We start from the raw sequence: 27762 nt of genomic DNA on the forward strand, positions 1-27762 counted from the left end.
AAAAGAAAAAAAATAAAATCTCATTGAAAAAGAAAAAAAAAAAAAAACTAGCCAAGCTCTATTAACCTGACTTTATTTTGAAATGCCAGTGGCCTCAACCCCCAATAACGTCTGACCGTTGATTGTGACTCCACTCCCTTGACACATTTAAACGTGCAGGAGAAAGCGTTTCAGCTCCTCGGGGAGACTGAGTCCTGTGATTCTGTGATGTTGCCGGATCCCAAAGCACTTCCGAATTCTAAGGCGGCACAACTGCATCAAAGTAGGTGGCCCTGGAGAAAGATCATGAGACAAGTCACATATGAGTTTCACTGATCTAAGACTCTTCCTTCCCTTCATTTAAGGCACATGAGCTATATAACACAATTATAAGAAAATAATATGGCGCTGCTTCAGACCATTTTCTGGGTTTCGTAGGAGGCATTTCTAGGCCATGTTCTCTCTTGTCTGGTATCTAACTGAAATGAGTTCATTAAGTTTTGATTTAGAACAAAGACATTTAAAGCTCCGTCTCACCAATGGAGGCTTATATAAGCCAATTTTGGAATTACAGGTCTATGTAGTTCCCAGCAATGGAAATAAAATCCATATTTAATGGCTTATTGGTCTTTACCTTTAAAAAAGGTCGTATTTCTGGATATGAATAATTCTATAACTTAGCAGTTTTAAGTCATTTAAATACAATGAGGTATCAGTGAAGCGTGAGTATGTGATCTGAAGTCATATGGTTGTAGAGAACTATCCCAGTGCTTCAAATCATAGGTGAAAAGTGAACCAAGGCAAACCTTGCCTACAGATCCAGCCAAGAGTTTGCATCTTAATACAGTGGTTCTTAACAGGAGAGGAGGGGGAAAGAGGAGCATTTTGATCCCTAGGTACAATTGGCAGTGTCTCCAAGACACTGTAGTTTGTCGCAACTTTGGATGGGGGGATTCTATTGGCATCTAGTATATAGAGGCCAGGGATGGTGCTAAACATCCTACAGCACACAGGACTGCCCCCAACTGGTCCAAAATGTAAATAGTGCTGAGGCTGAGAAACCCTGTCATAGGGTAAAAAGAAGAGAAATGATTTCCCAGCCCCAGCCCTAAACTGCAATGGGAGTTCACCTCTGCTTATTAAAAACACTTTTGGAAGATGGTATGAGAAAAGGAATGTGTAGAGATATACATGAATATATGACTGCGTCACTATGCTGTACAGCAGAAACTGACACAACACTGTAAATCTAAGGAGATAAAGGACCTATATGCTGAGAACTATAAAACTTTAATCGAGGAAATTAAAGAAGATGTAAAGAAATGGAAAGATATTCCATGCTCCTGGGTTGGAAAAATTAATATTATAAAAATGGCCATACTACCCAAAGCAATCTACAGATGCACTGCAATCCCTATCAAATGACCCATGACATTTCTCACAGAACTAGAACAAACAACCCAAAACTTTATGTGGAACCACAAAAGACCAAGAACTGCCAAAGCAATTCTGAGGAACAAAAACCAAGCAGGAGGCATCACTCTCCCAGACTTCAGGCAATATTACGAAGCCACAGTCATCAAGACAGTGTGGTCTGGTACCAAAACAGACACACCGACCAATGGAACAGAACAGAGAACCCAGAAAATAAACCCAGACACCTATGGTCAATTAATCTTTGACAAGGGAGGCAAGAACATAACATGGGAAAAAGACAGTCTATTCAGCAAGCATTGTTGGGAAACCTGGACAGCTGCATGCAAATCAATGAAACTAGAACACACCCTCACACCATGCACCAAAATAAACTCAAAATGGCTGAAAGACTTAAATGTAAGACAAGACACCATCAAACTCCTGGAAGAGAACATAGGCAAAACTTTCTCTGACATCAACCTCACAAATGTTTTCTCAGGTCAGTCTCCCAAAGCAACAGAAATAAAAGCAAAAATAAACCAATGGGACCTAATCAAACTGACAAGCTTTTGCACAGCAAAGGAAACCACAAAGAAACCAAAAAGACGATTTACACAATGGGAGAAAATAATTTCAAATGATACAATGGACAAGGGCTTTATCTCTAAAGTATACAAGCAACACATATATCTCAACAGCAAAAAAGCCAACAACCCAATGGAAAAATGGGCAAAACACCTGAACAGACATTTCTCCAAAGAAGATAGACAGATGGCCAACAAGCTCATGAAACAATGCTCAACATCCCTGATTATCAGAGAAATGCAAATCAAAACTACCATGAGGTACCACCTCACACCAGTCAGAATGGCCATCATTCAGAAGTCCACAAATAACAAATGCCGGAGGGGGTAGGGAGAAAATGGAACCCTCCTGCACTCTTGGTGGGAATGTAAGCTGGGACAACCACTATGGAGAACAGTATGGAGGTATCTTAGAAAACTATAAATAGAACTACCATATGACCCAGCAATCCCACTCTCGGGCATATATCAGGACAAAACTTTCCTTCAGAAAGACACATGCACCCGCATGTTCATTACAGCACTATTCACAATAGCCAAGACATGGAAACAACCCAAATGACCACTGATAGATGACTGGATTAGGAAGATGTGGTATATATACAATGGAATACTACTCGGCCATAAAAAAGAATGAAATAACGCCATTTGCAGCAACATGGATGGAACTAGAGACTCTCACCCTGAGTGAAGTAAGTCAGAAAGAGAAAGACAAATACCATATGATATCACTCATATCTGGAATCTAATATATGGCACAAAGGAACCTTTCCACAGAAAAGAAAATCACGGACTCGGAGAATAGATTTGTGGTTGCCCGGGAGAAGGGGAAGGAGTGGGAAGGACTGGGAGCTTGGGGTAAATAGATGCAGAATGTTGCCTTTGAGATGGATTAGCAATGGGATCCTGCTGTGTAGCACTGAGAACTCTTGTCTAGTCACTTATGATGGAACACTTAATGTGAGAAAAAAGAATGTATACATGCATGTATAACTGGGTCACCATGCTGTACAGCAGAAAATATATATATATATATATATATATAAATGATTTTTTAAAACACTGCAAATCAACTATACTCTAATAAAGATAAAATCTAAAAAAAAATTTTAAAAAAAAGCAACGCTGGATTTCCTGTTGTGGCTCAGAAGGTTAAGAATCAAACTGGTATCCATGAGGATGAGGGTTGGATCCCTGACCTCACTCAGTGGGTTACGGAGCCCATGTCATTGTGGCTATAGTGTAGGCCAGCAGCTGCAGTTCCATTTCGACCCCCTAGCCTGGGAACTTCCATATGCCATGGGCATGGCCCTAAAAAGAAAAAAGAAAAGCTATATACCCTCAAGAATCCCATAAAGCAGTACCCTCAATCCAGACTTGGAAGGCAGGCTCTAAACTACACTGAGATGTTGGACCCTACCCCAGAGATGTTGCTTCAATTGATATCAAGTAGCATTGAGAATGCAAACAAGAGGGTACCGTGGCCTCTAATTTCCTATCATGTCCCCACAAGCTACCGGATAAGCTGGGAAGCATACTTCTCAGGTGATGGAGAGCACAGAGAGGTGGAAAGAGACACATCTACAAGAAAGAAAGAAAGAAAGAAAGAAAGAAAGAAAGAAAGAAAGAAAGAAAGAAAGAAAGAAAGAAAGAAAGAAAGAAAGAAAGAAAGAAAGAAAGAAAGGAGGGAGGGAGGGAAGGAAGGAAGGAAGGAAGGAAGGAAGGAAGGAAGGAAGGAAGGAAGGAAGGAAGGAAAAGAAAAGAAAAGAAGTATTTACAACCAGGCCCTCACAGCACATTCAGAAGGTCCCTGCTGGAATTTAGGGCACCTTCCTGATGATGTCCAAGACTCAAGGCGCATATTCAGAATGATTACACCCTGTGCTCACAGCATTTGTTAACAAACTGAAAAAAGCACAGTGTGGGGAAACTGAACTTAATCTCTAAGCATTAAGGAAGGTTTGGTTTTGTTTAATATTCTTTTATTAAAGTATAGTTGATTTATAATGTTGTGTCAATTTATGCTGTACAGCAGAGAGAAGGAATGGTGAAGGATGTGACTAATCACACATGCAACATACAAGGACAGAGACAACTGAAGGAAGTGCTGATAAAGAATTACAAAGAACAAGACGTCAGAGCAAGCCTGATGGAGAATTAGCAAAAGTAGGGCATCAAATTTAGCTCAGCATAATGACTGATGGAAAGTGACTATCTGTTGCTTCCCACAAGTGGGGTGATATATAACAACTACAGCCTTCATTCCACATAAATAGAGTGGAAGACCCTCTATGCTTTGTATTCAGGGGGTTGGCTTTACTCCATAATGGAATCAGCTGATTCTATGCTTATCAGTGGGCATATTGCTTTGGGTCTCAATTTCTTTTTCTCCAGCAACACTCCTGGTGCTTAAAGACCAAAGTGCATGGAGGGGTGGTTCCTCGTGCTAGGCTGAGTCATTTTTAGCTGTCATTGTGTACCATGCATAAACACTGCTCTAGATGCTCTGCAACGTGGAGGAGGAGGGGTGGGATGGTCATATTCTAGAACTCCTTTCCGGAGCCACCCAGAGAGAGAAAGTGCTGTGTTAAATCTGCAAGTCTGGCTTTCTGTGCTTGCCTGGCCCCAATCTCCATACCCTCACAGCCTGGAATGACTCATGGAGGCAGAAGAAATGGCGATGCTCTCCAAGGGCAAATGACATTTTATAAACCAGTGGGCTCGTTGGCCATACTGCCACCAAAGTGTGAATTAAAGGCAACATATGTGTCTCAGAATGGCTTTGGGAAATAGAGTAGAAAAGAAGTTAGTGGAGGCAACTTGAAAATCCAATGAGATCATTTCATGTGGTGAGGGGAGAGTCTACACACACACACACACACATTTGTGCGTGTGTCTATATATATATATGATTTCATGACTTTGGGGGACCCTGAGGCACTTTTGCTTTGTGGATCTCTTTCTCAATTAAAAAAAAAAGATATTTTACAACTGATAACTTGACAATTGTGTCCATATAAAGACTGATATAACCCGGGTTGATTTCAATTCATTTTTTTCCTTCCGAATTTGAAAAGAAATCAAAACATTCCTGTGGGCCCCTAAAAAACATGGTGAGCCCTAAACACTGCGCCATGTGTGTCTGCTGGAGAAATCAGGACAGTCTATACAGATAACAATTTTTTTGAAAAAAAGAAATTGTCAAAATGCAGGAAAAGTTGCCCGGCAGTGATTCCACTACTTCATGTAAAGGGGTCTCCATTGGACTGTTACCTGTGCCCCTGCTCGGGGACCCAGGCCTTGTTTGGGGGCTCCAAGGAGGGGCTATGGCCATGAGCACCTTGGGGCAGTGGGTGTAGGAGGAAGAAGCATTCAGGGGCCACGTTACAATTCTGCCCAGAGCAAACACTAATTCTCAGTTATGTGGGAAGAAAATAACCAGATTACATGACATCAGAATCCTGCTTCAAATTCCCACAACCCCTGAAACACAACAAAGTCCACACTCCAGTTAAAAAAAAAAAAGGCAGATCTCAAGCTGGCTGCTCTCCACCTCAAAGGACAATCAGGAATGCAATCAGAGGGGTCTTTGCTCTCCATCCAAGCCCACCCCTGATCTTGTGGCCCAGGGAAGTGCCCCTGCTCCATCACACCCTGCTCAACCTCAGTGTTTAGTGGTTTGGGTCAGGAGTGTCCATTTTTATTTCTGGAGGAGTGTGAATTTGGTGCTGATTAATTTATAATAGTGTATGTCTCTAGGTTGCTGTGAATCATGAAAGTCATACTGTCTAATGCTCAATGAGTTGCATTCTAAACACCCAACTCCCTCCTCCCAAAGCCAAAGGCCCAATTGTTCAGCCCACCTGTACTGCAGTAAGACATCCTGGGGCATTGTACAACCCCAAAGAGGCATCTGCAGCACCATTCTCAAGTGTGGCTTAGATAACTTTAACATTTTAAAATAACATCTTAATTCTTTGAAAGCTGGCCTACCCCATACACGAATATTGCATCACCCAAGACAGCCAGGTGCCAACATGCCAAACAGCAGGGCAGTTCTTTATCATATAACCGCCACTGTACTTTGATAAATACTAAATTATCTCCGCTTCCCACATTTGCAGAAGGCAGAGCACAATCTTTTTTTATAGGACCGGAAGTCAGAACTCAGTAAGTACCTGCCTCCTGCTAGAGCCCACAGGAGTCTCTATGGATTAGGGCTTAGGTTCAGGCAAAGGAGAAGCACCTTCTCTCTGCAAGAAGAGCTGGCTCAGGGGGCTCTCTGGAGGCACCAGCTCCAAAGGACGTTTGCCTTCAGCATTCCTGGCCTGGGTGTCTGCTCCAAACTCCAGGAGCAGGCAGGCCAGCTCCCCACTGGAAGCCCTGGCCACCGCATGAAGAGGGGAGTCCAGCCCCCGGCCTTGGTTCACACTCGCTCCTAAACAGTCATGAGAACAACAGAGAGTCAGCCAAGGAGCAGAGCCCAAGCACCCCCAGCTCAAAGCGCTGCACCTCAAAGTTCCCAACAAAAAGGCATCCACAGGGGGAAACGGCAGCTCTCCTGAGAAAACAGGAGATGACTTTATTCCAGTTAATAATATGGGCAACATCTCACTTGACAAGGTGACTCAATGTACATGAGCTATATATGGCATATGAGGTTTAAAACCTGGCCTTTGGGCACTAAACATGCATGTGATACGTAACAAGAAAAATCCTGGTGGCATGAAAGCTGAACATGCATTATTAATGGAGCCCAGATATTAGCCAGTACAGACCGGAAGTGACGCCAGATGGTGAAATCCCATCTGTAACAGGCAGCCACATTCACACACTGAGCAACTGCAATCAAGTTCAAACCTGAAACTTGGGACCATGTGATTTGGACAGTGAAGGGCAACCAATTATGATGGCATTGCCTAGATTGGGGTGGCCAATCCCAAGATCACAGGGAAGGTGGCAAGGTCCTCCTCTTCAGGGATAAGGTAGATTTCTAGGACCATCCCCACTCAGTTCCATCCCTATGCTCTCAACACATCCCTACCGCAGCCCAGATGCCAGCTCCCACTATGACATACGGGGACATATGGCTTCGCCTGAGCTGTTCTCCTTCTAATAAAATGGGACTCTAGGTCCACTCAATACATGTTAACAAAATTGTTCTAATATCGGTCTTAGCTTTGTGAAGGATACCAAACCTGGCCCTTTTGTGACTAGGAGCTTAAAATCCACCTAAGATGAGAGAGGAGAGAAAGAGGGAGAGAAGCAGAGAGAACGAATCTCCTTACTCATGGTCACAGCGACCACATGGGTAAAAGGCAATAAGAACTACAAGAACATTCAGTGGAGGGAAAGGTTACTGGATTTTTTTTTTTTTTGTCTTTTGTCTTTTTTAGGACTGCACCCATGGCACATGGAGGTTCCCAGGCTAGGGGTCCAATTGGAGCTTTTGCTGCTGGCCTACACCACAGTCACAGCAACACGGGATCTGAGCTGTGTCTGTGACCTACACCACAGCTCACGGCAATACCATTTCCTTGACCCACTGAGCGAGGCCAGGAATCGAACCCACATCCCCATGGATATTAGTTGGGTTGGTAACCCGCTGAGCCACAATGGGAACTCTGCAAAAGGGTCAAGTTCTATTTCCAAATCAAAGAGAACTGGTGGAGGTGGCCCCAAATCTGAAGACTCAGCCCTCATCCAGCAGCTGTGTGAGTGATGCTGGGCCTAATAATATCACTGGCCAGAGGGAGGGAGGAAGAGGAAAGCGAGGCAAAACAAGTAACCATTGAGGACCACCCTGGGAGGAGATATCGTCATCATCATCATCATTTTCCTCATTACAAGTAAGAGAACTAAAGGTCAAATAGTTTAAAATAATTCCCCATGGGAACACAGCCAGTATGAACTCAGAGCTTTCCAACTCCCCTGCCCACACTCCTTCCTCTGCTACAATACAAATAGCTTTCGAATCCCTTTAATTTACTTGGCATTTACTTTCCTTGTTCTGCGTTGCTTTGGGTTTTACCTGATTCCAGAAGCTTCCTGGCACAGGCTACCTGCAGGTTTTCACAAGCCAAATATAAAGGTGTGCCCAGGTGGCTGATGTTATGGTCAATGTCACCGCCATGAGCCGCAAGAGTCTCGATGCACTCCATGTGGCCTGCAGCCCATAGTGGGAGAAAACAATCATGGCACAAACTCTCTTAGTTAGGGAAACACCACCTTGCTCATTTTTTGTGTGTTTAAATTCTCTGAAAACTTATCCAGGTACTAAAACCTATGTCTTTTACTTAGGGAATAATCTTCAGCATTGCCACCAGATAATGGGTTGACCATAACATGTGATCTACAGCTCTGGGTAGAAGTCCCTTTGTGTTTACCAGCCACTGGAAACAACCAGCAACTATTCCACCTTCTTCAGTCGTTTGTGGCTCTGTCATCAGTCTGAGCAGAGAAACTGAGGTGAGAGTTTGGGAGAGGTATGGAAGAACAGAGACTAAAGGTAGACCTGGAGTTCCTGTTGTGGCTCACCGGTAATGAACTCAACTAGTATCCCTGGCAGGTTCAATCTCTGGTCTCGTTCAGTGGGTTAAGGTTCAATCCCTGGCCTCACTCAGTGGGTTAAGGATCCAGCGGGGCCATGAGCTGCAGTGTAGGTCACAGATGCTGCTCGGATCCTGTGCTGCTGTGGCTGTGGTGTGGGCTGGCAGCTGCAGCTCTGATTCAACCCCCAGCCCAGGAACTTCCATATGCCGTGGGTAAAGCTCTAAAAATAAAAATAAAAAAATTTTTTAAATAAATAGATAAAGGCGGACCTGAAGAAGAAAGGGCACAGAGTGGGCCACTGGACAGGGAAGGAAACTTACAACCTCACCAAGGGCAGGCTCTGGGACAAACAGGCCATGGTAGGCACAGGCGAGGCTTAGAAGAAGGTGCCAAATCCAGAGTGAGTGGCCCAGTGTGGACAACAAAGTTTGGTGAAAGCAGAATCACTCTTCCTTGGGCTAGAATGTCATACTTTTTTTTTTTTTTTTTTTTGGCTGCCCCATGGCACATGGCGTTCCTGGACCAGGGATCAGATCTGAGCCATAGCTGCAACCCAGCTGGGGCAATTCAGGACCCTTTAAACCACTGTGCCGGGCCAGGGATCGAACCTGCATCCTGGTGCTGTAGAGACCCCACCAATCCTGGTGAGCCACAGTGGGAACTCCTAGAATGTCACACTTGAAACATTGCTCCTTTGCATTTACCTTGTGATACCATTTTAGTTTCATGTGTCCAGTGAATATGTTGAGTTGGCACGGCTCCCCATGAAGCAATGCCAATGCTTTGGGAGATGATTATAATATCGGTGGATCCAGTTAAACGGGGCTGCTGTAAAGATCACGGCAAGCCATTTGGTGAAATGGCTGAAACAACCCTCCTGCAAAGCATGGTCATCATGAGGAGGAGAAGGAGGAGGAACTGGAGAAAAGCAAAACTTTCCATTTTATTTCTTGTCTCAGAGTTAAGAAGAGCAGAAAAAGGAGTTCTCAATGTGGCTCAGCAGTAATGAACCTGACTAGTATCCATGAGGGTACAGGTTTGATCCCTGGCCTCGCTGAGTGGGTTAAGGATCAGCATTGCTGTGAGTTGTGGTGTAGGTCACAGACACGGCTTGGATCCCGAGTTGCTGTGGCTGTGGTGTAGGCTGGCAGCTGCAGCTCTGATTGGACCCCTAGCCTCAGAACTCCGTATGCTGCAGGTGTGGCCCTAAAAAAAAGAAAGAAAAAAAATAGCAGGAAAACTGTGACTTTATGAAAAAATTACCCACACAAATAAATTCTGGGGATCTAACATATAGCATGGTGACTATATAATAAAGCTATATTATAAACTTGAAATTTGCCAAGAGAGTAGATCTTAAACGTTCTCACCATCAAAAAAAGGTAATTACATGATGTAATAGATATGTTACTTAACTTGCTTATGGTAATCCTTTCAGAATATATATGTATATCAAATCATCACATTATATACCTTAACTATACACAGGGGTTTTTTTTTGTTTGTTTTCTTTTTTTTGTGTTTTTTTTTTTGCTTTTTAGGGCTGCAGCTTCGGCATATGGAGGTTCCTAGGCTAGGAGTGGAATGGGAGCTGCGTCTGTGACCTACACCACAGCTCACAGCAACGCCGGATCCTTAACCCACTGAGCGAGGCCAGGGACAGATCCCGCATCCTTGTGGATACTAATGAGATTCGTTTCTGCTGAGCCACAACAGGAACTTCCAGTACACACAGTTTTATTTGTAAATTATATCTCAATAAATCTAGGGGTGGGGAAAATGACCCCAAACTGTATGTAACATCTTATATTTCCAAAAACTGAAAGTTTGTTTCACTTAGCAAACCTAGGTAGCCTTGACACAACATTCTTTAAGGCCCCCAAATAGGAGCATATAGTTTGTTTCATAGAACAACTTGATGTTATGGGGTCCTGGTTGCAACAAGATATTCCACAAATGCGGAAGGATAGTCAGTCTACTATATGCCAGGCCATGTTCCAGAAACACAGCAATGAACAACATTCCAAATGTTCTAAAAGGGTGCTTCTCAAACTTATGGTGCATCAGAATCACCCACAGGGCCTATTAAACCAAACACAGGTGGCTGGGCCCCACCCCTAAGTTACTGTCTCGGTGGGTCTGGAATGGGGTCAAGGATCTGCATTTGCATGGCAGGTCATGCTGATGCTTCTGGCCCCAGGATCCCACAGGGAGAAGGACTGCTCCATATACCTCCTTTTCCCTCTTCCTTTCGAAGGTAAGATGTCCCTTGAAGGAGTGAGTGGACAACTTAAATTCTCAACAGATTTACCTCTCTTAGCAGCTTCATGGATGGGAGATGCCAGATCACTGGCAGGTTGAGGGCTGGCTCCATGCTGCAGAAGCAAATTCACGCAGTCCTGGCTGCCGCTGACACAAGCGTTAAACAAGGGAGTATGCCAGTCTGTAGTAACACCATTCACCTATAAAGAAAAGCTCCAGGGAGTTCCCTTGTGGTGCAGTGGGTTAAGGATCTGGCATTGTTACTATAACGGTTTGGGTCGCTGCTATGGTGTGGGTTCAATCCCTGGCCTGGGAACTTCCACATGCCACAGGTGTGGCCAAAAAAAGAAAAAAGAAAAAAATGAAAAGCTCAAGGATGAAGGCAGGCAGGGGGGTGTCCTAGATTCAAATCTAAGCTTCACCATTTTCAAGCTATTATTTAACTTCTCTGAGCATTAAATTCCATAGCTATAAAGTGAGGGCAAAAATAACAAATTCCATGACGTTGTTTGGAAAAACCAAATGGGGTCTGGAATATAAGGCACCAAGGATGTTCCTGCACATTCTATCTCTTCCATGCCCTCCCCAGGAACATGAACTTTTAAACTCATTAGAATAACTTTAATAGCTTACTATTATTTTATTCTATTTTTGCTGTGCCCGTGGCATGCAGAAGTTCTCAGGCTGGGGACTGAACCAGCGCCACAGCAGTAACCCAAGCCAGCACAGTGACAACGCCAGATCCTTGACCACTAGGCCACCAGGGAACGCCTATTCTCCTTATTTTATATCATGGTGGTTTGCAAAAATGGCCACAGATTCTCTGCCCAGGATGCGCATCCCTTAGCAGTGTGGCTTTGCAACTCCTCCCGTCAGAGGGAGGAGTCTATTTCTTCAGTCCTTGAAGCTAGGCTTGCCCATCTGAGCTGCTCTGGTCAATGGGGGCAGTAACAAATGCGATGCGAGCAGAAAGCTTGCCCTCTGGTGCTGCTCTTGGGATCCCTGGCACCATGTGAACAAGCCCAGATCACCCGCTAAAAGATAAGAGACCACATAAAGATTTACTGCCTCCCCAGAGTTCCCAGCTTTCTTAGCCAAGGTCATGGTGAAGCAGCCAGCCCCAGCCCCCATCAGCTGACTTCCAACACCTCAGTTAGCCCAGCTGAGGTTAAGAGAAGCAGGCCAGACCAGCCAACACTAGCAATTGTGAGATAAATCAATGATTACAGTCTTAAGTCATTAGGTCAGGGTGGTTTGTTACAGAGCAAAAATTAATGGATCAAAACAGTGTGCTTTAACTGCCTGCTGTGGCTGAGCTGCTATGCATTCGACACACTCATTTCCTCTCTCCCAGGCGCACAGCCATACTACACTTCCCCACCTTCCTGACGGCTAGACACAGCCTGAGTTCTGGCCAATGGGACATGAGCTTAAGTGACATGTGTCACTACCAAGATCGGTCCTTAAAAGTCTTCCATTCACAATCCTCCATGTCTTTTCTCTTTCTAGCCATCTGGAATGGAGCACATATGGGAGCCACTTGAAGAGAGTGGAGCAACAGGATGAAAAAAGCCTGTGTCCTTGAATCACCCTTGGAAAACAGCCACCCAACTGGGAACACCCACAGTAGAACTGAAGATGAACAAAAAATAAACTTTTATTCTATTAGGCTCCAGAGATTTCAGGGTTTATCTATTAAAGCAGCTAGTGTTACATTCAGCCATTTGTTTATCTGATTGTCTCCTCATTTAGCATATAAGTTCCTAAAAATGTTTATTTAGAGTTAGGCACATAAAAAATGCTCAGTACATACTGGTTAGAGAATATGAGAAAGCCATATAGAATTTTCTGACCAGATTTTCCCATCACTTTTGATCATGAGGGGACTTAATTCATGGAAGACCTACTGGTCCCTACTTTCAAATTCAATGACTTTACATCTTCCTTCTGTAGAATCTCATTAGGCCATCCAGATTCCCATTCTCCAAATAATAATCATATGCCTTCTCTCTCTCAATCCTCATAATACCACAAAATATGGTGCATGATTGGGGAGGGGATTTTCCTTCTTTTTCATGTAAAGACTCTAAAGCTCACAGGCTAAGTAACTTTTGGGGGGGTGGATTTTCCTTCTTTTTCATGTAAAGACTCTAAAGCTCACAGGCTAAGTAACTTGTCCAAGTTTCCAATGTTAATAAATGGTATAGATGGTCTGGAACCATTATTCAGGTATTATGGAGCCAAATGTTATGTGTTTTCTACAATATTTCACCACCTTCCAGCCATGGGAACGAAGGCAGAAATCAAACAGCTATTTATTAGTAGTGACTGTTCAAGAAAATGATATAGACTCGAACCATGACTTTCAAGCTAAAATTGCAATATTTCATCTACTGCTAAAGCAAATGAGCTTGATGGACATATTACTGTTGAAAAAAAAAAACAAAACAAAAACAAAACCACTTCATATTTTGAATCAGGCTAATCAAAAATGCTGAAAATTATTCAGAAGGTCTAGAAATAGTCATTTTTCAGCCATGGTTCCCCAGATGCGATTTGTGCTGCACTTACCTGAGCTCCATGCTTTAATAAAATGTTTGCACAGGAGGCATGACCTCCGAGACAAGCTTCATGGAGTGGGGACACACGATCTGCTGTGATGAGGTTCACAGGCCACCCCTGGAGGAGGGGAGATGGGCCAAGGAAGAGGTAGGGTTGGGTTTCAGCCGTGAACCAATACAAGACAATTCTTTTAAAAGTAAACTTGGCTCAAAACCTGACAGTACACTAAGGTGTTGACAATGATGTAAGAAAATAAATAAATTAAAAAAAGGAACTGGAGTACTGCTAGTGGGAGTGGAATATAATACAACCACTTGGGAAAACAGACATACCTACGACCTGGCCACATGACGCTTAGGTACATACACTTAAGACTGACTTTCATCTTGCTCTCAGACTCTCTTAGCCTCTCACTTATTGGCTTATTGCGAGCTGGATGGCAAAGTGCTGTAAAGGATTTTGGAATTTCTCATTTCCAAGCAGGTTATGTTGACTCTTCCAGAACCCCTTCCCAGGCCCACCTAACATTGCCAGGTAATTTTTAATTCATTACTTCACAGAGGCTCTGGTCTATAGTGGCTTTCAGGTTTTTTTTTTTTTTTAATGGACTGAATAGTTTATTTAATATTTCTATCATCAATTGCCCCCTAGTCTCAGTCTATAATCAAAAGCTGTTTTTGATGGGTCCTTGGGGCTGTGCAGTATCAGGGCACCCATGGGTGACACAATGCTCAGTGCCTGGTAACTTTCTGTCCCAGCCCCCAATCACATGCCACCTCAGGCTGAACCAACTGACTACAACAAAGTTAGGCTTTAACTTGCATCCTGTTCACAGTTACCACTTCCTTCCCTATACTCGGCAGAAAGGAAGATCATGAGCACCCATCTCACTCATGTTCATCAGAATCATCACTTCCTTCTTACTTTACCAAGGAGGTCGAAGGCATTGGAAGTGAGAGCTTCCTACATTCCGCTTCTCCCCACCCCTAGAATCTCTCTGCATGTCTCCAGTCTTCCCCTCTTCCATTGCTCCTTTCTTTGAGGAAGAAACACATGAGGTCACTCTAATAGCCCATGACCTCAGCTGGTCCCTGCCCCCAATCCCACTGCCACTCCCATGACTGTCCTTCATTCGCCTTCTCACTTGCATTACCCCCTGCTCTCCTCTTTAGGCACACTTTGTTTTTGCTTTCAAAGTCTTCCCATCCCTCAATCCTGACCCTCTGCCAAGCAACCATTCAACACTCTTCCTTCCTTCACTCCCCCACCCTTTTTTAAAATAGTCTATCCCCACTGTCTCCACTTTTACCCCTTCTCTCACTCTCTACCAACACGATCCTGCTGCAACTGCTTTTAAAGATCGTCAGTGACTTCCTCCTTATGGGAACCAGGATGCAATGCTCTATCCCCCACTTCCTTCCACCTCTGGATTTGCCACATATTCATCCTGTCCTCATGAAACCTCTCCCTTGGCTTCTAAGGCAGAGAGAACACTACCTGGAATTATCTGCAGCCTCTGGCTGCCTTTTTTTCTGTCTCTTTCACTAACTCTATCCTTCTGGTCCTTACATCTCCTAATGCAGGCATTTCCTCAAGGATTTGCCCTCAAATCCTTTTCTTTTCCCTCAATACTCTCTCTGTAGATGGCTTTCAAATCTAAATCTCCATCCCCAGGACATGTTTTTAATCCTCTGCTAAGACATAACCACCCAGAGACCCAGATCACACCATAAATTCAGCCTTTGCCAACCAAACTCCCCTGAAAAGAGCTCCTTGTCTTCCAGACCTAATTCTCTGAATGGCACTACTATCTCATTTCATACCTAGGACTGAGACCTCAGAGAGAGGATAGCAGAATGATTCCCAAGGTAAAATGTTGGCACCTTCACATAACAAGCAGTGTGACCTTGGGCCAGCTACTTATCTCCCAAAGACTTAATTTCCATCTGAAAAATGGAGATAATTGTACCTCCCCTACAAGGATGGTATGAAGATCAAAACACGATGTATGCAAAATGCTTAGCAATCAGTAACTTCTGGGCAGTTATTATCTGAGCTTTCTTGTTATGCTTTATCACTTAGCCTTCAATTAGCTGCCACATCCTAAAGGTTTGATGTTTCAGAATGCTAGGATCTCTCCTAGTATCCACTCTGATTGTGACTTAGCCCTTTAAAGATTGCAGGGAGCAGCATAAAAAATTTTATTCAAGGAACAAGAAAGCCAGTCCTCACCACTTGCATGCAGTGAGACTTTATTGGCAAGGTTTATAGGGCTGGGCATTCGTATCTCCAGAGGAGCTTTTAAAAAAATCCTGATACCCAGGCTGCATCCCAGAGCAAGTGCAATATAATCAAAGGGAGCTGAATTCAGGCATCAATATTTTTAAGAAACCACACCCAGCCCCAGCCCAAGGGGATGCTAATATGCACTCTAGGTTGAGAATCACCAAATTAAGGTCATACTGTGCCCAAGAGGTACCTTAATTGCTTTCTGATGACCTAACCAAAAAAAAAAAAAAAAAAAAAAAAAAAAAAAAAAAAAAAAAAAACTAGTAATGAAGTGCAACAGTTATAAAGAAAAGTTCATAAATCCTTAGTGTAAACCTCAGTGAATTATCACAAAGAAAATAACCACTATACAAGTAAAGGGGGGAAAAGGTTGCCGGAAGCCCACATATGTCCCACCCAAATTAATATCCTCCTCTCATCTGCAAAGGCATCCATAATACTGACTCCTCACATTATAGATTAGTTGTCCTTGGTTTTGCACGCTATATTAATTGAACCATGAAGTATGTATTTTTGTGTGTGTGCTCAGCTACTTTGACTTAACACCTGTTTTTCAGGCTCATTCATTCATCCATCTTCATTGCTATATAGATTTCCACTGAGTAATATACCAAAATATATTTTTCCATCTTACTTTTGATGGACAGTTAGATTGTTTTCAAGGGTTTTTTTGGCTGATATGTAAGTCTGCTACCTGTACATGTCTTCTGATGAACACATGTATACATATCTGTTGCATATAAACCTTAATGATGGAGCATGATAATGTGAGAAAAAAGAATGTATACATATATGTGTAACTGGGTCACCATGCTGTACAAGAGAAAAAAAAATAATGTACTGGGGAAATAAATAAATAAATAAATTGCAAAAAAAAAAAAGAAGAAGAAATGAAATTGTTGGATTGTAGGGTAGGGATATTTTTAGCTTTAGTAGATACTCCTTAACAATTTCCCCAAGTGGTTTGTACAAATTTACACTCCTACAAGCAATCTATGAGAGTTCCAGATGCTCCACATTCTTACCAACACTTGGTGTTATGTCTTTCCAAAGTTAACCCTTCTCGTGGGAAGAGCTGATAATATAATCTCTTACTTGTAGTTTGAATTACTCCAATTACTACTAAGCACAGTTTGATGTATTTATTAAACATTTGGATATCCTCTTTTTGGAAGGGCCAGCCCAAGTCTCTTGCTCATTTTTCTGTTGGGTTGCCAGTCTTTTTCATATTGATCTTAGCCTAGGAATATGAGTTCTTTGCCACATATACATATTGCAAATATTTTCTTTTTTTTCCAGGTGAACTATTTAATCAGATTTAATAGTCAATTGATTAATAATAGATTCCAAGTTAAACAAGGCATGTATACATTAACGAAAGCAGTACAGAAATGTACTGTATATGAACTGTTTACAAAAACATACGAAATGCTGGATGGCACAAGAGATACAGTGCTAATACAAATGGATTGTTTAAGCTAAGGGTTTAACATAAACTGTCCATCTCTATGCGAATATTTTATGTGAAGCTTGATTAAAATTCTGATTTTATTTATCTACTTATTTTTTAATTTTGCTTTTTAGGGCCACACGTGCGGCATATGGAAGTTCCCAGGCTAGCGGTCAAATCAGAATGCAGCTGCTGACCTACACCACAGCCATGGCAATGCAGGATCCAAGCCGCATTTGCAACCTACACCACAGCTCTCAGCAAACACTGGATCCCTGACCCACTGAGGCGGTGCAGGGATCGAACCTGCATCCTCATTGATACTAGTCGGGTTCGTTACTGATGAGGCACAATGGGAACTCCCTTAAAATACTGTTTTTAAAATACTGCCTTTGATGAAGAAGTTCTTAAGTTTAACGAAATCCAACCCATCAGTCTTTTTTATTCCTTTCTACATGCTACTTCTCTTTCATGTCAAATATACTTCTCTTTCTCTGTAGTCAAAATAGCCGTTTTTAAAAAAAAATTCCTGAACTTAGTGGTTCTAGAGGAGCTTAAGAAAATGAATGCATGAAGACTGCCCTAGGCTAAATCAGAATATCTAGGCCCAGATATTACTACATTTTTTTAAATCTCACACTAGTTTAATGTGAAGCCATGGTAAAGAGTAATTAGTTACAGATTCAGCTTCTCTCTTCTTGGACCAAGTGAGAATTTTTTTTTTGTACTTTTTTTTTCTCTTTGCTATAGCCATTTGAATGTTTGGTCTTATTCCCCTGACTAAAATAAAGGTTTGTTTAGCAGCAGTGCTTTTCATATTCTTTGATTACATGAAGTGCTAGATTGTAATAAAATAGATACTCCTCAATTGTGAGGATTAACTGGAGTGGGTAATTTACATAATGTCACCTTAGTTAATTATCCCAAACTCATACAGGTATTGTAATAGGCTGAATTTTTGCCCTTAATTCTTTACTCTCCTGTAGCACTGTAATACATTCACACCCTTGCCATGACCTCATGGTTAACAAAATGTACTTCCTTGATCCTTGACTTTGGACTTGGTCATCTGACTTGCTCTGACCAATGGGATATTAGCAGATGTAACATAAGCAGATTGGAGGTATTCTTTCATGGTTGGGCTTACTCTACTATGCTTCAGCTTTTGCCATGAGGAAAAAATTCCTCAGTTATCTACTCATCCATGAGGATGTGGGTTTCATCCCTGGTGTTGCTCAGTGGGTTAAGGATGGGGCATTGCAAGGAGCTGTGGTGCAAGTCACAGATGCAGCTTGGATCCTGCATTGCTGTAGCTGTGGCATAGGCCGGCAGCTGCAGCTCTGATTCAACCTCTAGCCTGGGAACTTCCACATGCCTCAGGTGTGGCCCTAAAAAGCAAAGAAAAAAAAAAAGACATGGTTCTAGGTAATGTTCAGTAAATATATAAATTCAGAATATAAATGAATACATTCAATATAATAAGTAATATATAAAAGGTGCAATGATCATTTTTCACCCTATCAAAATAAGGTAAATGTTTCATTTTATATGAGAATCAGCTTAACTTCATTTAGCTAGAGTTAACGTGTTATTATCTATATTTCTATTTTTAATAGGCTGCTGCTACCAAAATCACTTAAGAAGGTGGCTTAAAGTAGTCTGAAGTTTGTCTTTAGAAATTGTTTTCTTACAGGAGGATTTCTTAGTCTGGATAAGTTCGTGAAATTGGAATTTTTTCAAAGTACATTTATTTCTACTAACTACTACTTGAAATTTATCATGTCCTTCAATTGTGAAGACTACAAACCACGATAGTTATAGCAGTATATAGAACTAACACAGAGAGGAATCACAGATTTTTTTAAATGCATTATAATTACTGTAACTATTTAAAGTATCTCAAAATTTATATTCATGCTATTTAGAAAGTATAGTAATCATTAGAATCACCACTCAATCTTGTTATGTAATGCATTAATAAAGAAGTTCATATACTATGCCATACATTTGTTTAACAGGTTTCCTTTACAAACAATATATGCTGGGGAGGGTGTGGAGAAAAGGGAACCCTCCTACACTGTTGGTGGGAATGTCAATTGGTGCAACCACCATGGAAAACAATATGGGGGTTCCTTGAAAAACTAAAACTAGAACTACCATATGATCCAGCAATCCCACTCCTGGGCATCTGTCTAGAGAACACTCTAATTCAAAAAGATACATGCATTTCAATGTTCATAGCAGCACCATTTACAATAGCCAAGATATGGAAACAACCTAAATGTCTATCAACAGATGAATGGATTAAGATGTGACACATATATACAATGGAATACTACTCAGCCATAAAAATGAATGAAATAATGCCATTTGCAGTAACATATTCATTCAATAGATATTTATTTTAGAACCTACTATGTGCATCAAATTACACTAAACTCTAGGATCATGCCAACCTCCAAGTAAAGAAGTGGTTAGATAGGACAGGATTCATCTCATTTTGCTGAAGAGGAAATTTATACCTTAATATCAGACTATGGTTTCTTTTTCTCAGCATGTTGAGTAATATAATCTGTTTAACATTTATCTTTTTTTTTTTTTCAAAAAGTTGCCTACCTGGCTGATGAGGTTCCTCAAAGACAGCAGACGTCCGTGAATTGCAGCTTCATGCACAGGCGACCAGTCGGACACAATATCTACATGAAAAGGGAGCAACAAGTTACATCCCGTTGACACAATTCAGACCCAGAGGCTCATCCTTGCCCATCAATAAGAGCCTCACGGGTCTTACTGGAAGGCGATATCAGAGTCAATCATCCAACACGCCCATTAGGACTTCAGCATTTCACCCCTCTATGGATGTTTCTTGTACAAAGTTCATTTGCAGTATCTAGCTAGCTAAATAAATGACTATAGCCAGTGTCCAAACTGAGGACAAAAGAAGTGGGTTGGGATGACAGATGACTGTACTTCCCCTGACACACTGCTTTCAAAGGCAAATGGTCCATTCAGTTAAATGAGAACTTCACTAATGACCAGCATCAGTGTGTTAAGCTGTGGTTACCAGCCTAGTTTCCTGGGTGAAATACAAACTCTGCTATCTCAGCAAACAGTGCCATATACTAATAGTATTAATCTTGTAATTACATACACCATTAGGTTTGGAATCAAACTTAAACAGAAGCGTATCTATTTCTGGATTACCTCCCTCCTATCCCAATATCAAGTGCAAATCATGGTTTAGTCTAACCTTGTAAAAGGAACATCATTTACCCCCAAAGGCAGTGAGCCAGTGTGATTCAGAGAAAGCTTTGAATTCAGGGCCGCTTGACTTCTTCCAGGCTGCAGGTCCCTGAGCAGACCCTGAGCTTCCGTTTCCTCCTCTGTAAAGTCAGGATGGTAATATCCTTAGTTACCCATAGCTCAGCACCTAGTAGCTACTATTATTATCCTGCCCTAACACTACACAGAGACTCAATGATACCCCACAGTCACCGCTATTTAAAATAGCAACTGTATTCTCCAAGCATATGGAAAGGGTACGCTTGCTTAGGAAGGAAGCCTGTAAAACCTATCCTGATACATTAAATGCTTTCCTCCCTTTCTCCTTGACTGGATGTCACCTGAATGCAGCACAGACGTGAACTCTTCTCATCTCCAGCACATTTGGTTGCCAGAACAAACAAAAGCAGGGAGGGGAACGTGAGGAGGCTCGTCTGAGCTTGCTGCCGCTCCAGCCCGGCCTGCTAGAGCAAACACACTATGTGCAAACAAGGCAGGATGGTCCCATCGCAGTCATGCCTCATGAAGGAACTGGATCTCTGCTAAGCTCAGGAGACCTGGAGAACAAGGGTAGTTCTACAGCCTGGCCAATGCACAGCCGTCAAGAAGGAGGTTAGACCACTCCACACTTAGCACATGCTGGCTGAGGTGGGCCTGCCACCTGGAGCTATGAGGGTCCTGGAAAACCCATCCTGGAGAGCAAGTGACCATCCCTCCAGATGGATTCATGAGGCATTTATGAGAGCAGAGGAGGCAGAAGGCGCCCGCAGATACGCTGCCCTCCCAGGGCTTCCTTTCTGGGCTCAGTGAGGTGCTCCAGGTACCTCCAGTGAAGTGGCTTCTCCTAACCTCCCAAACCATATGCACAAAAGAAAATTAGTGTCCTCACAACCTTCTCTGAGGCTCCTAACTCTCTCATGGAAAAATACTGCTGCTTCTGGGGCTCAGGGCCTGCAATCCAGACAGCAGTGATGGAAAGATTTATCTCGAAATTAGAATTCAAAGGACAACTCTGTCCACCCTGTTGCTACTAAGGCAAAATACCATCCACGCACACTCCTGAGTGAGAGGAAAGAGCCAAGAAATGAGAAATGTCCTGAAAATCGCTTGGATCACCATGTGTGCGATGATTAAGCCATGTTTCCTTCCAACTGCTCAGCTGCTAAGAAACAGCTGCCACACTCCCCAAGCTTTCTTAGAGCTACCTCAGATAATGAGAGTGGACAGCCAGGCAGGTGATCTGGGTCCTCAACTGTAACTCTGTTTATTTCATAAAAAATGGTGCCATGATACTATATTTTTCATTTCATAAAAATGGTGCAATTATATTATCAAGCACAGACCCAAATGGGCTTGACTTTCTGTGCATTCATCATGGAAACACTGCTCCTTCTTTTTCAGGTAAAGAATTATGTACTTCTCCAAGGGGGGGGGGGGAGACGACCTAAGGTTTTGTACCCCTGCATTAGAATGTACTATTTATTTAAGTATCTATTTATTGTCTTTTTGCCTTTTCTAGGGCTGCTCCTGCGGCATGTGGAGGTTCCCAGGCTAGGGGTCGAATCAGAGCTGTAGCCGCTGGCCTACACCACAGCCAGAGCAACATGGGATCCGAGCCGTGTCTGCAACCTACACCACAGCTCACAGCAATGCCAGATCCTTAACCCACTGAGCGAGGCCAGGGATCAAACCTGCAACCTCATCATTCCTAGTCAGATTCATTAACCACTGAGCCATGACGGGAACTTCAGAACATACTATTTACAAAGCAGAGACAGTTTGTGTCTTTGAGAATCATGGGCCATTGTCCTGGCACACGTGGTGGAGGACTAAATATCTATCCACTTTAATGATTTGTAATTCACATACCACACGATTCACCTCTTCAAAGTGTACAATCATGTACAATTCATTGGTTTTCAGTGCATTTCACATAGTTGTACATCCATCATCACAATCAACTTTAGAACATTTCCACCATCCCTAAACGAAACCTCTTGCCCACTGGCAGTCACTCCCCCATTTCCACTTCCCTCCAACCCCTGGCAACCACTGGTCTACTTTCCATCTCTGCGGATTTGCCTATTCTGGACTTTTCATATAAATGGAATCATTTATATGAAAATAAATGGAGGTGTTCCTTCATGACTGGCTTCCTTCATGGAGCATAATGTTGCAAGGTTCATCCACCACTATACCACATATGAATACTTCATCCCCTTTTATGGCCAAATAATATTTGTAGAGAGAGACCAAAAAGTTAATAGACATTTGTGTTGTTTTCACTTCTTGGCTGTTATTAACAATGCTGCTATAAACGCTCATGTACAAATTGTTGAGTGGCTATATGTTTTCAATTGTCTTGGGTTTACATGTAGGAGAGGAATTGCTGTATGATAAGGTAAGCCCATCTTAGCCTTTTGAGAAACTGCCAGACTATTGTCCAAAGCAGCTGAATCGCTTTAGATTCCCATCTGCAGTCCTTTCCGACTAGGATTTGGTGAGTCTATCATAGTGTGCCTATATTCCAGCCCAGAAAAAAACCTTAGGTCCTTGTAAAGCTAAAACTCATCTCAAATTTATACAAAAGACTTTAGCCTCAGCTGGTCTCTGAACACTTGAATGATTATCTAAAGACTTTAAATTGTGAAAGGTTGATTATTCTTCTCACAATGACAGCATGCATTTTATATATAGCTCATTTAGCAAATGCCACAATTTGCAACATGGATCAGTCCACACACTCTCTGTAGCTCTTAAAAGCAATGACAGGATATCCAGATGTTTCTCCAGGGTTTCCAGAGCCCACATCACAAGCAGAGCCCCAAATTCAACATGTGAGCAGATTTGCCTGCCTTCCTGCTGACAACTGGGGAGAGAGCAGAATAAACAGTAAAGGGGGCCTATTCCTGCCAGAACATGGATGCTCCCCACAGTAGGAAGCTGGATGAAGACGACAATCAAGGTCACAGTCCCCTTTCCCCTGACGCCAAGGAAGTATTTGAAACTCAAGAGCCATTATATCTATACAACTCGACAACTAAGCGCTTAGTATATATTAAAGATTCTTCCCCAGTACTTGTTCAGCCAGGATCTATTGGTTTTACTGCCAAGAAACTGATGCCAAACAAGGTCAGTAGCAATGCCATAGATCCAGTATGTAGCTGAAGGTTAAAAATGGGGCAGGGAGCTCCCCTAATGAAATGATCCCACAAGCCCTCCAACTACTGCCATCCAACTTACCTTACTTGTAAACTGAGACTCCATCAAACCGTGCAGCACATTAGGAAGGCTGCCGCTTCATTTTATTGCAATTTCTGGAATGACTGTTTTTAACTTCCATTATTTCAGAAGAGATGTCAAATGCACTAATTGGTACACTCTGAAAAGAGCTATTCAGGAAGCTCTGAGAGCCCCCAGTGAGTTCTGGGAGTAGCATCCATCTCTTCCTCCTAGGAAACATTTTGCAAGGTCAAGGGGGTAAAAGAGAGGGTGGGAGCACTTGCCTCCAGTCTCCGGGACATGATGGGGTCGGTTCAGTGTGCGTGCCAATAGTGGACAGGGTCTGGGCCCTGTGTTTACAATTAGATTTGCTGGGGCTGCCATAACAAAGTACCAAAGCACCACAAACTACATGACTTAAGCAGTAGCAATTCATTGTCTCAGAGTTCTGAAGGCCACAAGTCTGAAATGAAGGAGTCCTCCCAGCCACACACTCTCCAAAGGCTGGAGGGAACAATCTTTCCTCTTCTGGCATCTGGGAGGGGGTGGGAGGGGGTCGGGGAGGCAGGGAACTGTCTTTGCTCTTTCCTGGCTGGTTAGATGCGTCATCCCAACCTCTGCACCATCTTTGCATTCTTTCCTCCGTTTCTCCAGGGAAGGGGGCAAAGAAAAGCCTGCAAGAGCAGGTGGGAGCAGCCTTGAAAGTTCCCCAAGACCAAGCACACCTGGGCCTGACTTTCCCTCCAACGGGGTCCTGTGCGGGGCCAGGGAGGGGGAGTGATCAGGCTTCACCTGAATTGAGTTTTTCATCAGCGCCATTGGGAGAGAACATTCTGAGTGCTTCCCGTTCCACACGTCACCAAGGTCAAGACTTCAGAAGCCTACACAGATGCAATCCAGCTATAAGTGAGGTTCAGCCCGAGGGGTAGGACTGACACCCAGAAGGAAGGGAGAGACTCCACTTGGGAAGGGAAAAGGAGGCTGTCTGGGAGGGCTGCGTGGGGGCAGTGGCTCGGCTGGGTGGGAAGATATAGGAGTTGGTGGGTCAGATGTAGAAAGAGGAGGTGGGAGAGTGGAGGGGTCCTGCCATCTACCCTTGTGACCTCTGCTTCTTGGACAACTTCTCTTCCTTTAGTCCCTGTGAAATGACAGCATCCACATCTCGTCCTGCTTCACTGTCTGACTTACTGGTCCTACAGTCCAGCCTTGGCGCTGTCAGCAGTTGGACATGAGACAATGTCTCCTTCTGCAGAATTTCAAGCCAGCCCCTCTGCAGAACATCCTGGGGTCTGATTCCCCATCCGCATCCATTCCCCAGCCTCTGTTCTGGACCATCAGGCAGTGCCCTGGGCACTGGCATTGTCACTTGCAGGTTCAAAAGTGAACTCCAGAGCTCTGCTCGCAAGCCAGCTCTCCTTCCCAACTTCTCTCCTGTCTCGCCCTTTTAGGCTTTGAAAATGTTGCAGCTTTGGCCTCTCCTCTCCTTTAGCCCCAATATTTAATTTATCCAGCAACATAGCCTGATTTCCCTTTCCTTTGAAATTGTCACCCCTGTTTTCCCTTTCACTGTCATTTCCAGAGCTTGATCCAGACAACAGCTTCATGCAGTGGTTCTCCAAGCGAGGTCCCCAACCAGTACCGTCAGCATCCCCTGGGAGTTCGTTATAAATACAGATTCCCAGGCACTACCCCAGACCTATGACTATGTCAGAAGTGGTGGGGCTGGGCCATCTGTATTTTACCAATCCATCCAGGTAATGCTGATGTATATGGGTTTGAGAAGCAATGGATAGGTGCAAGAATTCCTTGTCAATCCACCACAATCCATCCTTACAGGTGCTACCAGAATGATTTACTTACAACATTCATTGTGGCCAGAACCATCAAGGGCTCCAAATTTCCTGCCTCATGAAGGCTAAACTCTACTCTCTTTCTTCTTCTTCTTCTTCTTCTTTTTTTTTTTTTTTTTTTTTTGTATTTTTAGGGCCACACTTGTGGCGTATGGAAGTTCCCAGACTAGGGGTCGAATCGTGAATCGGAGCTGCAGCTGCCAGCCTACGCCACAGCCACAGCAACGTGGGATCCAAGCTGCTCTGTGACCTACACCACAGCTCATGGCCATGCTGGATATGTGACCTACTGAATGGGGCCAGGGATCGAACCCATATCCTCATGGATACTAGTCAGGTTCATTATGCTAAGCCACAATGAGAACTCCCTTCCACTTAGCTTTTGAAGCTGCATTTTCAGGTTCCATCTCTCAAACTTGTCCTCGCTCAACTAAGACACTGCACTCCAGTTATGCCAGTGCCATGTATACATGTGTCTGCCCACCCTCACCTTCCCATCCAGCCCTTAGAAACTGTCAACAGTGACGAGTGGCCCGCGCCCCTCTCTCACATGGAAATAAAAACAAACATAATGCTACTCAGCTGTAAAACAATCATGCCGAAGTCCACCCAGTCCCTGATTCTCCCCCAATTGACTAGTTTGTTGCTTTAATAAAATATACTCATGAAATCCATTTGTAAAAGTCATTTTTTTGGTGCCATTCTGCTTCCCACTCCTCCAAGCTCACACTCAATACCTGTGATTAATCTAGGTCTGCCTTTGCAGATCTAAATTCTCCTCACTGTTGGGGGCTCTGCTCATTTTACAAGGAAAAGTGGATACAGGAATGAGTAAGTGAGGCTTGTCTCCTCAATGAGCCAGAGGGAAGGCATTTTGACTTTCATTTCTTCTTTTCCCCCTTCAGGACTTACACCGTAGGAGAGTTGTCAGTCCTGGCTGATGGCCAGGTCCCCACTTTTTGTCCCTTTGACTGACAAATGTTGTAGGCAGCCTATCAGGGTGCTGAATATAATCCTCTTGCCTCTCATGCCTAGATCCATTTTTCAGAATCCTTTAAGCCCGCAGGTACCTGGCGAGTGTTCACAGGAAGTGACAGTTTTCCAGGGGCGTGAGACTCTATACATTAGCAAAGACAGTGCGCCACCTGTGAAAATTGCACCTGTAGACACTTCACCAAAGTTTAAAAAAAAAAAAAAGTCTCCTTTTAAAGCAAATCAATCAGTGCTCAATGTTTGGACATCGTTTATAAAGCCAGCTCCGCCCAAACACCAAACACCTATGACCTTTAACAAACTTTTCGCAGGAAAGATGTTCCCATTTATAAGTTATCTTTTAAACCTCCCATGGAAATGATACATTTGACCCACAGAGAAAAATTCTTTGGAGCTGAAGTCTGTACTAGAGATTAAACTGTGATCATTGACTTTGGTCTAAAGGACCCCGCCGATACATAGAGGTGTGCCCACCTCTGAACAACCATGTGAAGGACAGATACCAGCAAGCTGGGGACAGCTGTCCAGTAACTGCCCCGTGGCCTCGTCTCAGAAGGACCACTGAGATCGCCCGACACTCAGCCCTCATTCCTTCTAAGCGTGATAACCAACCTCCCCAGCGCGCTCTCTCCACGGCCCCTCCACTCACCCCCCATCAATGGGTTGGAAAGGAGCCTGACGTCAGGAGCGTCTCCTGGCCTTGGGGGCTTGCTGCCGTTGCTGCCCAGTGGTTTGTCATCCATGGTGCCCTCCTGGTCCAGGCAAGCTCCACGCTCCACTTCAGTTGCTCAGAAAAGTCCAAATTCCATGCTCCCCCTGCTCCTGGGAAATTCCGGGGCTGAGCCGCACAGTCCTGGTCAGATGGCAGAGGAGAGAACAGGCAGAGTAATCTGAATACTACCTGTGGTCAGACAGACATGCGCGCGCATGCACACCCACACACACTCTCTCTCTCTCTCTCTCTCTCTCTCTCTCTCTCTCTCTCACTGTCTCTCTCTCTGTCTCTCACTCTCACTCCACCTACCTAGCTGGCTGGAGGCTGCCCAAAGCCCGCAACAGCCCCCTAGCCCCAAGTCTGCAAAGTTGCTGATGTCACGTCCTTTCCAAAACTGAGACCAATCAGTGAGGAAGCCTTGAGGTTTATCAGGCAGGAAACTCACAGTTTGTAACTTTTGGAGAGCCCAGAGAACAGGGTGGGGATGAAGAAAAACAACCACTCCCTCCTCGCTCGCTGCAACTTCTTTGCCCTGCTGGGGTCTGTTTGTTATTTGGGGGTTTCTTGTTGTTGAGACAAGCCCTAGAACCTGGGAGCTGAGAAAGC

The 27762-nt window shown here is 43.5% G+C and overlaps 1 protein-coding gene across 6 annotated transcripts; it reads right to left on the minus strand.

Moving 5' to 3' along the window:
* On the minus strand, positions 57 to 27762 carry ASB9 (ankyrin repeat and SOCS box containing 9). Of its 6 annotated transcripts, none has more exons than XM_013985902.2 (8): positions 27602 to 27762; positions 27091 to 27294; positions 19711 to 19790; positions 13365 to 13472; positions 10843 to 10993; positions 8011 to 8145; positions 6226 to 6417; positions 57 to 272 (listed from the first exon to the last, which is right to left on the minus strand). In XM_013985902.2, the coding sequence occupies exons 2-8, from the start codon at positions 27182 to 27184 to the stop codon at positions 148 to 150; spliced, it is 885 nt and encodes a 294-aa protein (XP_013841356.1). In that variant the 5' UTR covers positions 27185 to 27294; positions 27602 to 27762; the 3' UTR covers positions 57 to 147. The 6 variants fall into 6 exon arrangements, with proteins under 6 accessions (XP_013841356.1, XP_005673472.1, XP_005673473.1 ...); XM_005673415.3 differs by having other exon boundaries at positions 27466 to 27603; XM_005673416.3 differs by having other exon boundaries at positions 6158 to 6417; positions 27466 to 27603.

This window comes from Sus scrofa, chromosome X (genome assembly GCF_000003025.6).
Source record: "Sus scrofa isolate TJ Tabasco breed Duroc chromosome X, Sscrofa11.1, whole genome shotgun sequence".
Lineage (NCBI taxonomy): Eukaryota > Metazoa > Chordata > Mammalia > Artiodactyla > Suidae > Sus > Sus scrofa.